General features: G+C 38.9%; 1 protein-coding gene across 3 annotated transcripts in view; it reads left to right on the top strand.

The window, feature by feature from the left end:
* LOC112459802 (FERM domain-containing protein 5) overlaps window positions 1-10,405 on the top strand; it is a 30,869-nt gene that overhangs the window by 8,779 nt on the left and 11,685 nt on the right. For all 3 annotated transcript variants that reach the window (XM_025024130.1, XM_025024131.1, XM_025024132.1), the window contains exons 2-6: window positions 223-327; window positions 3,112-3,154; window positions 5,152-5,328; window positions 7,150-7,361; window positions 10,122-10,277. In XM_025024130.1, the coding sequence (XP_024879898.1) occupies window positions 223-327; window positions 3,112-3,154; window positions 5,152-5,328; window positions 7,150-7,361; window positions 10,122-10,277 (693 nt within the window). The remainder of the gene's footprint in view (window positions 1-222; window positions 328-3,111; window positions 3,155-5,151; window positions 5,329-7,149; window positions 7,362-10,121; window positions 10,278-10,405) is intronic.

Genomic DNA, 10,405 nt, shown 5'->3' with positions numbered 1-10,405 from the left:
AGAGAGAGAGAGAGAGAGAGAGAGAGAGAGAGAGAGAGAGAGAGAGACTGTTAAAGTATTACAAGTTTCCTTAAGTGTAAGGCTAGCCCTACTACAATAATACACCATTCTTTTTGTTTGCCCCCCAGCGTTTTTTTTTTCCACGTAAAAAATAAAGCAGAGGAAACAAGATAAGCATAAAAGGACTGATTACGTCTAATGACGATTCTTTTTCTGTTGCAGCCACAAGAAAAAGGACGATACATCCTCGAATATGTGTGTAAGCAGCTCAACATTTTGGAGATGGACTACTTCGGGCTTCGCTACGTCGATAAAGAAAGGGAAAGGGTAAGGGAAAAAATTTGCGTTTATAGGACGGTGAATTCTTAGAGAAACGCTGCTCCCAAGACGTCATACTTCTTTTGCATATCTTGTCTCTTCAGGATATCTTTGCGAGCGAGTCAAAATCAAGTATATAATTTTTGCGACACAAAGTATTCGTATAATTACAGCTTGTTTTTTATCCTAAATGTTACTCTAGAGAATGGTCGACATGTTTGCGGAAGACAGAGAGATCTCTGTCACGCAATTAAATTCGCTCTACTAACACCTGGAACGGCATGGCATGCGCCGTACACTCCATCGTAATCGTTATTCTTAGGTCATCGGTGTAATTCCGGAGGACTTAAAAATAGGCGTGCCTTGAAATACCAACGATTCACCGTAGTACACTATTGTACTTCGCTCACGAACACGCGTTAATGGCTTAATCATTTATTCCGTTCCTCTCCGTAATATTCCAAATTAAAACTTACGCGATTGAATTTTTATTTCCAAACAGACATATTAATTTAATTTATCATGAAACCGATACAACTATCGTGCCTGCCGTAGTAATTGCTGCTTCAGTTTACTTGAATAAGATACAAGAGGGCAAAAATATTTGTTATCGATCATGAAATAATATTTATATCGTTCCGTACAACGTCAACGGTGCGTTTCAACGCATCGATCGCCGCGATTCCAGGGCCAGAGGGTACAAATCTAATTTACCCCATAAATGTTCTATCGTCACGAAGACCTGCAAACGCGTTGAAAATGTGAATGTATTTAAATACACGTACATGCGAATATATCGGCGATATTCATTTCACATTGAAATTAATAACGATCGAAATTGAGGAAAAGAAAGAATAATAGATAGGATATTTTGCGTAAAAGTTATACCTCACACATTGTATATTCCACAGTCATTATTTTGAACAAAAGTCAATCGTTAGATACGTTATTAAATCGTAATTCAGTTAAGCAAAACTTCAGAAGAGGAGAATTTTCTCATGTTTGCTGGTTTTTTACGGGCATTCCTGAAGAACTGGTCTATCTGAAATAACCGTGCACTTTCACTTAAATATCTCATGAGTGAACGAGTGCGCCGGAAAAAGACATCGATCTTAATTTCAGTTGTAGAAAATTTAATTCAGGATGAAAATCATGTTAATTTTAATGCAAACCTGAGGGATTAAAATATCTTTTACGATATAGAGCAACAGCAATTTTTCATTCTTTCCGTCGTATTTAAATTTATATTTAACAAAGATATTTTTAAATTTTCTTTTACAAGAAATTATCATCTTACAGAGCGAATTATACATACACTGAGAAAAAAAAGTCGTAGATTCAAAGAAATATTATTTGATTCAACTAAATGCAGCGGTCACGGGCTGTCAAGCTAACATTTGTTAATTCAAAAAATATTATATTTAAATAGATTCAGAATTTCTTGATATTACTCACGTATATTTGATTTAAATAGATTAATATTTGCATTAAACAAATCACTACAACTAAACGAGTTTAATCAAATTTACAACATTTTTTTCTCAGTGTATATAGTCGTTAAAATACGAAATAAACTCGAGAGAATATGCGCGAAACCCTACATAACTTAGTTGAATAATTTTTATTCCTCGTTTTTTAACAGAAGACATGTAGCCTGGCGATCTCGATATAAAACAACATCTTGCCGAGTTTTGGTTTCTATAAGGCCCGGTGAAATCGATATTGTTCGTCCGGATGTCCGCAAACGGCTCCATCGCCGTCTTCTTTAAAAATTAACGCGCCGCACCCTATCCTCAGGCATGCACAGCTCCCGCTGTTCTCTCGACTCGCAATTGAATTCATGTCGTACGAACGGGAATTGTTTTTAATGGAAATTGTGAATGATCGTTCATCGCATTTTGCGCAGTGCGACAATTTTTAGAATTTGCATTTATACTCGGTAAGCGACAATGAACCGCGAAAGAGACCCGTACTTAAAAATCCCTCGAGGATGATAAATTGTATCGATTGTTACTACCCTGAGCAACGCCTGCCGAGATCTATATTTTTTTTAAAGGGTGGCCATATTGTAAACGAGGGGCTTAACGAGATATACGGTGAACTATAGAGCTATTCACGATCCGCTTTATCCTCTCAAATGGATCCACTGAGCAGTTTGGAGTAGCCTGAAATTGCTCCGTGCAATTGATCCTTGATCCGATATGTTATAGATTCCTAAAATTTATCGCGTAAATCTCTACTAATTTAATAGTCGCACGAAACGACGACTAGTCTTTGTGGAAGCTACTACTTTGTCGACGGTACCGCGTACACTTTACGCACTTGCGTTAGCACGTTCAACGTAATGGTCACTTTAATGTCTTCACTGGCCTCACTGAAATAGTATTAAAACGGATGCGCAACCTCGTCGGCGTAATTTTCAATGGTAAATATCTCATGCGTACAAGCGAGCGGGGGTTGTTACGGGGGTTGTATTATCAGAGACTATTACGACAAAATTTTACGACGAATTTCATGCTTCGTATCTTTGTTTCTTGTTTAGAAAGAAAACAGACACAGAGGGCAAAATACTATTTCAAATATCTTAAATTTATGTCACGAATATAAATACTTAAACATTAGAATGGTTGTTAAACTACAACAGTCGGATATGGACTAGCGATAATAAATAAATGATAAGAATTTTTAGTCTCGCATGACACGCAACGGTATTGCAATCCCCTTACGTATCTACCATAGCGTGTTTATGTTATATATATTATGTTATATATATTTGAATTTTTTATTTTGCAGCATTGGCTGGACCTAGCGAAAACGGCGATTAAGCAGGTAAAAGGTTGGTATTATTCAAAACTTAACAAACGTTACCTTTTATTTGTGAACAACGCGGATTTTTAAATAAAACTGAACTACTATCGTGCTATCTTTTGACAAGAAAGTTTCGAAAAACCGTTTCTCTGTTCATTCTATTCTGTTTTCGAGGAGGTGCATACCGAGCATTCTCCCGCGAAGGCGCGCTCAAGTTGTAACAAACATCTTATTCGCGGTAACGTCGTGTAACGCGAGGCAATTAACGACACAACGGATGTGGGTGTAATTCGAAATGCACGAATCGACGTCGCGCGAACGTCTTATTAGGTTCGGGAAAACAATCCCGTTCTACCGCGGCCGCGAAAACTCTATAAGTCTATAATGTCGTAAAGGGCGTTATAGTCGATCGGCCACAATGACGTCGCCGCGCAGAGAACGCAGGTATCAGCGGAACAGCTGTGACCGAGGCAGGGTCGATCGTCGTCGAGGTACGACTTTTCCCTCCCGCGCCCGATTACGTCGGGTCGATGTCACATCAAAGTTTCAAGCAGTCGCGACCCGCTGGCCTATTCTCGTAAACTTGAACGGACTTCGGAGCAGACCTGTCCGAAAGCGTCAGGATATTTTTTTTCCCGAAAAAAAAACTCCCGATGATCACGCAAGTTGGTCGACAAAAAGATTAAATGTCGCGTGGTGGCGAATAATAAAAAAATATTCTTGCGCTCATTGAAGGTGCGACAGGAGTCGCGGAGAGAGATTTTTCCCTTGCAATGGAATTAAATAAACTCGAATGGCCGACTTTGAACTCAGAGATATTTGTGGACCGCGAACGAGCGTCTTTGTCGCGTACCTGTTGATTTTAATGCTCGTAAAGTTGACAATATTAATGATACATTTACGTCATAAACACAATTTGTAACTTTACAAATCGCATGACGCGCGTTTATCATAGTCAAACCGGATTAAATGCAACCTGGTTCGATTTACTTAATATTCGTATGTTTTGCGGAAGATCAGTGCTAGAGACAGTATCTTATATCTGTCGAAGGCAACGAGCCGTAATGATACCGTATCGAATGGGATCACGACCTCGCATTACGGAGGCGGCGATGTTATATTACCGCCGAGTGTAGAGCCCGATTTGCATCGGTGCGGGCGCGGCGATACGTTCGTAAGTGTATATTTGCGCCAGCTGTTCCTCTCATTTGTATAAAATAAATATCCACTTGACTCCGCACGGTACGCTCGAATGTTTCTCCGTGAGACACATACGACAGGATAATCATAAATTCACTCGAAATGAAAACTTACGAACGTCGCGTTTCCACTTGCAAAGCCATTAGTCTACCGTCCGCTTCCGTTTCTGTTTTCGCTCAAATGTTTTTATACACGCGGAATACTAGCAAATGCTACTTATTTCCTTTGTTATCGCATGTGTATCGATTGTCGTTCCGAGAAGAGAGAGGAAATCGATATAATATATCGCTCTGTCACAAAATTGATTATTGAGAATAATTACCTCAAAATTTACATTATACAATTATTTTTAATTGCGTTAATATTAAATCGCGTAGTTATGTAATAAATGTACAATGATATACATGTGTAATGAAGGTTTAATAGGTAGTGCAGAATTTTTGCGGTACGGCTATATACCATGCTACGAAATACACAGAGGTGTACGACGATAGCAATATTTGTGCTATTAACTTATATAGTTGTACTATTAATTAAATCCTTACGCTGTTAATAGGTTTATGTTTGTAACGTACACTCGTATATTCGTAACGAGTTTGTATGAAGGAGATAAATATATATTTAGCATGCTTGTATTAAATAAATTTGCGACCAAGATTATACAAGATATATTTCGGGTCAAGCGCGTGAAATTATATCGAGAAGCTTATCGGACGTTAGATCGCGAGCGTAGCGTTTCCCTTGCACGACAAAAGTACACAGGTCGTAAGCGAAGATGCTGGTTCTCTGAAACATATCCAACCTTTCGCTGTCACTGTGTTCCAGACATGCACGAGATTTTGCTGTGCTTTCGCGTGAAATTCTACCCGCCCGATCCTCTGCGGCTAAAGGAGGAGATCACCAGGTATCAAGTGTACCAGCAGCTCAAAAGGGACCTGCTTTACGGACGTTTGTGTTGCAGCCCCGGTGAAGCAGCGCTTCTGGTGGGTTGCATCGTGCAAAGTAAGTTTGTCATCCCGCTTGTCATCCTTCGCCGATTTTTCATCTTCGGATTTTATTATACGTCACAATCATGTCTTTGCGATAGAAAAGACAACGAAGCGCAAAGACTCATCTGACCGCCCTTAAGCTTTACGCGAGAATGCTCTTCATCTTTGTAAATGAAAAAGAGACTGGTTGAATTTATTTCCTTCGTACATCCGTTGATCCGTTTATCATTTTCCATGCATTTAAATCTTATTTTTTGTTAATCAAAATTATTTATTAAGAATCTGGTTAATTCATAAATTAAATAATTCAAAATTAATTTTTCCTTGAGAACAGTAGTTAAATCAAATAATTCTAAGCTGGTAGATTAGTAGGATTACAACGATTACAACGATTAATATGATTTTATATCTAATACTGGGTTTGTGAACAATGAATAGCGCATGGCATGTGCAGCCACAGTTCCTGTAGCTTCAGCTTCTCTCCGTTTCATGTGTCTGTACGGTCAATTTATTCCTTTATCTCAACCTCGGGAATCCCATAATTCAGGATTTCCTTTCCAGTGACCTATCACGGTCATCGTGTATCACCCACCCCGCCCGTTGATCGCTGTCCATATCGATCCTGCAACGCCATTCCCGTAAAATATACGATTGTGTGGCTTTGCGACTATTTATCTTCTTTGAAGTTTATTAAAAAAAAAAAACAATCTCAGCTAATTCAAATCTGTCAGCATCTCTCGTGAATCGCGATTAAGCCTATTACGAAGTAAGTAGTTGAATAATGGAGGCTGTTTAAATACAGATTAATCAATTTAGCTACTAGACTGACTAGTGTAGAGTTGCGCATATTCAATCTTGATACAATTGTAATCGACCTTTGGTATCTTTAATTATACATTCGTATATGCATATGTCGTTAAATTTAGTTTCTCGTGCTTCGGCGAGAAATACAACTGTCTATTTACGGAATCTCAGACTGTGATCGAAGTTAGTCTGGAAAGTAACCTTCCGGAGTCGGTGTCCTCTTATATAAGTACGGATTCAATCTTTTGTTTGTCTTGCGATCTCGTTATCGAGAAGTATGTAACGGGCCAATCAATGAGGGCCGCCACTTTCTACCGATCGTGACTCTTGCATTAAAACTTCGGTCGTCGACCATCAATTCTTAGATCGTTCACCTTTCAGCGAACCGCGACGGTAACTACAAAAACTATTCGCTCCTCGATGGATCTTTTTGCTGACCTTGGCGATAGCCGTTCTTACGTTCTTCAGAGCGGAATCCGATCAGTATGCTTTTCCCCTATTTGCTAAAGTAGGCCGTTTTTCATGCAGATTCCTCGTATGTTCTTCGCAAAATAAAAATGGCTTTCTTTACATGGATCTCTCTCATCAGTTGGAAAAGATAAGGAGTGCCGCAGTTTAGTTCGATATTTCGAGAGATTTGTTTGCTTCCTTTTGTCATTTGTCTTCGACATCCGGTTCAAGTAGCGCTCATTTCTCAATCGCAGACGATTTATATCTGGTCATTCACGCCCTGTTGTGATATGAGTAATAGTCGCGATAAGCATCAGTCATTTTTCCAACTATCCGTCATGCGATTGTCATCTTAAAGCGTAATTACCCCCGTTAAGCATCTCTTTCTTGTGCAAACTAGATACAAAGAAGGAATTTCTAAATTTTAGAAATCTACAATCATAATTTTCAAATATTTTTCTATCAATATATGTAAAATGAATAAACTCTGCATGTATGTATATTTATACATATCATAAGAAATGAGAAGAAACGGGCGATTGATATTTACAACATGACCTTTCTTTTCCGGAATTCTCAGGTGAACTGGGGGATTACGATCCCGAAATCCACGAAGGGAACTATATCTCCGAGCACAAATTGCTGAAGACGCAGACGCCGACGATTGAGGAGAAGGCGATGGAGCTACATCAGACTCAGTTGAAAGGGTTCACCCCGGAACAAGCGGAAAACTACTTCCTTAGGATAGCCTCGCAATTGGACACGTACGCGGTAGATCCACATCTGGTCAAGGTAATTTTCGTTATCCTCGCACGCTCCTTGTAACAGCGAATGAATAACGTCAAAGGACTTTCAATTCAGGTTCTTTGATTTGCTCTTATTTCCATACGTACCAACTTTGTCGTTTGCGAATAGCAAATTGACGGTATCACTAACAGAACCTAGAAACTTGGTATTTGAACTTTTCCAAGAAAGATCTCGAGGAGACGGGTCTCAATGGTATATCCAAAGTAGACGTGATCAACAACAATGTGGGCGACCACATTGTCGAGGAACGAATTTGAATGTTGCTAACGGGTTGATAGCGTGACCAACTCGGGCGAGCTCTCATGGTCGTTTCCTTTCGTGATGCTAATGACGCCCTTCTTTATTTCCGGCAATACGTTTCAATCCGTTAGCGACGTTATCCTTTGACGAAACTCCGCATAAACGTTGTTTACGCGTTTTTTTTTACGAGTGGCGTCTATTTGTCAAATTCATTTGAAAATTCAAGGATCAATGATTTATTGAGAATAGGATTACGCTTTCAGTAACTTGCTTAGCTCAACTAGAGATTCGAAATTTCGAATTATATGTTTTACAATTTTTTTATTATTATTACAAATCGTTTCATTGTTTCAAGATTAAAAAATAAGTTTTTAAATGAGCTCAGTTGTTTCTTCAGAGGATGTAGCGAAAAGCATCGTTTATTTTACCCTTATTAAAAGTGCAGATCACAATCCAGGTGTAAGAATAACGAGACTTCGTTGCAAGTTTTGAGATCGAGATGAACGTGGATTAATAAATTTCAACACGGTCGAATGTAGCCGTATAGGTATCGCGGATAAAAGTCCATATATCTCGCCTATGTCGATAAGAGTTCATAACCGGTTTATCTTCCTCGCGAGAGAACGATCGCGCTTTGTGTGTTCGTTTCATAAATCGGCGGCCTTTTTTACTCCGCCATCCGATATCTGTGATATTTCTCTGCTTTAGAACGTTCAAACCTAAATCTATGTAATTACATTTTGACTATTACTATGTGATAATTAAATGTTTTGAATGTCATTGCGTTATTATTTTACGTGTAAAACTTGAGTTGGATGATTCGACAGTATTACAAATTTCAATATAAATATTATTAATATAAGCTAATGTGTACATCGCATAAAGGTACTATAGATACAGATTTCCATTCATTACATCATTTAGCCCACATTTAATCTGCAATTCGATTCATGCAACGGATTTCATTTTTCATTGGACGGTTCTGCAAGGTATATATATAGGAAACGTTTTCGGAGATAACTGATTTTAGCTGCCATTGACGTCTCCTCCAATATCGCAGAATATGAAGCAGCGTTCATTGATATTCAAACGAGGAGCAAACGCTTCCACGAGGGATTTTCTCGAGAGCGCATCTATTATACCTCGTCGACAACCGATTGAGGATTCGCTCGAGACATCTTTATCCAATTGTTACCGTGATACATACCAACCCGCGTACAGATAGCCTTCCAACTTGTATGAGTCGAAAAGTGAACATTTTAGGGCCGGTCTCACAGTCTCCGATTAACGTGATTCTCCGATTAAACTCACTCTGCATTTCTTTCTAACTATCCCCCTAGAAAGAGACGAAGAGTGAGTTTAATCGGAGAATCTAGGGAGAATCACGTTAATCGGAGACTGTGAGACCGGCCCTTAGAATTCGAAATTATCCAATAGGGGAGCCACAATGTTATGTATTATATAACGTCCTGCGTTATTTTTATTTCACGAGGTATAAGAACTTTCTTGCAAAACCTATCCAAAATGACAAAATGATTCATCTCCCAAGCGATAATCTAACGATAAAATGCTTTTTAATATTAACTTCATCACCGACACACTTTCAACACCGCTAGTGTAACACACTATTGCTATTGTTTAATTAATGTCTCGGTCGATCGATGCGCCCATTGAAACCACCGCAGTTATCTTTGTCGGAACACTCTCGCTGACAAATAAACTACGATATATGTATAAGCGACTCGGCGAACTAACAATCTCGCGTTCGTATCACTTGCGAGGAAAAACAACCCGCTATTATTCGTCACGATGCATTCATTGCACTCTCCTCATGAGAGACGAGTGCGTGATGATGTAGTAGCACCTGTCGTTTATTGGTTTTCCACTTCCTGGCTGCACGGCGACATTTTTGCTGAAGAAATAATCGCGATCCACTGTTGCGACCGTCTTCCGTTTAAGGGAAAAAGCCATTTTTATGGCACGGCATCTCGTTGACTACGAGATGTTCGATGTTCTCACTTACTCGAGAAAAGTACCACATTCGCCTGTAAAGTATCTGTTTCACACGCCGAACGTCTCATTGACCGTCGCGATGTACACTTATCGGAAGTGGTCGACAATAACGAAGCATTGAATAAATTGTGGAAAGAAAAGACTTGTAGAAAAAATGGATCAGAGTGTGTAACAAGTTACAAATATAAACATAACAATTGCAGATAATTTTAATAAAACAACTTTTCCACGTAATTAGTTGCATCTAGGGCAGTAATATACATGTAAACTGTTTTTCCTACGTTGTCGATCAAAATTTACATTTTTGATGTAAATTAAGAGAGATAAAATTGCGATTCGATTTCAGGATAGTCTCTCGAAATAGCGAATACATTAACTAAATGGAAATTTTTTAAATTTTTTTTTACATTATCCACACGAACGTTTGAATTGTGTTTCCGGCCACGTTGCGATTCTATTTTCTGATAAATACGTTTCGCGTTACATTTACAGGATCCCGACAAGGGCACGCAGCTTCATCTGGGCATCAACCACTGTGGGATCCTGACATTCCAAGACTCAAAGAAGATACAGCATTTCCGCTGGTCGGAAGTTCAGAAGATCAATTTCGAAGGGAAGATGTTTATCGTGCATGTGACGATAAACGAGGTAAGCGTATTTGTTGCTGTCTAGATATCATGATCTATCGAACGAAAACGGTGATAGACACGACGCAATATTCCTCATCTAATGATAATTAAAAAATTTTCCAGAGAAGTTTTCACGCATACTACGTT

The sequence above is a fragment of the Temnothorax curvispinosus genome, unplaced genomic scaffold, assembly GCF_003070985.1.
Source record: "Temnothorax curvispinosus isolate PA1 unplaced genomic scaffold, ASM307098v1 QBEX01010126.1, whole genome shotgun sequence".
In the NCBI taxonomy this organism is placed as follows: domain Eukaryota; kingdom Metazoa; phylum Arthropoda; class Insecta; order Hymenoptera; family Formicidae; genus Temnothorax; species Temnothorax curvispinosus.
The sequence above is the reverse complement of the archived record's forward strand: the minus strand, read 5'-3'. Positions and strand labels throughout refer to the sequence as shown.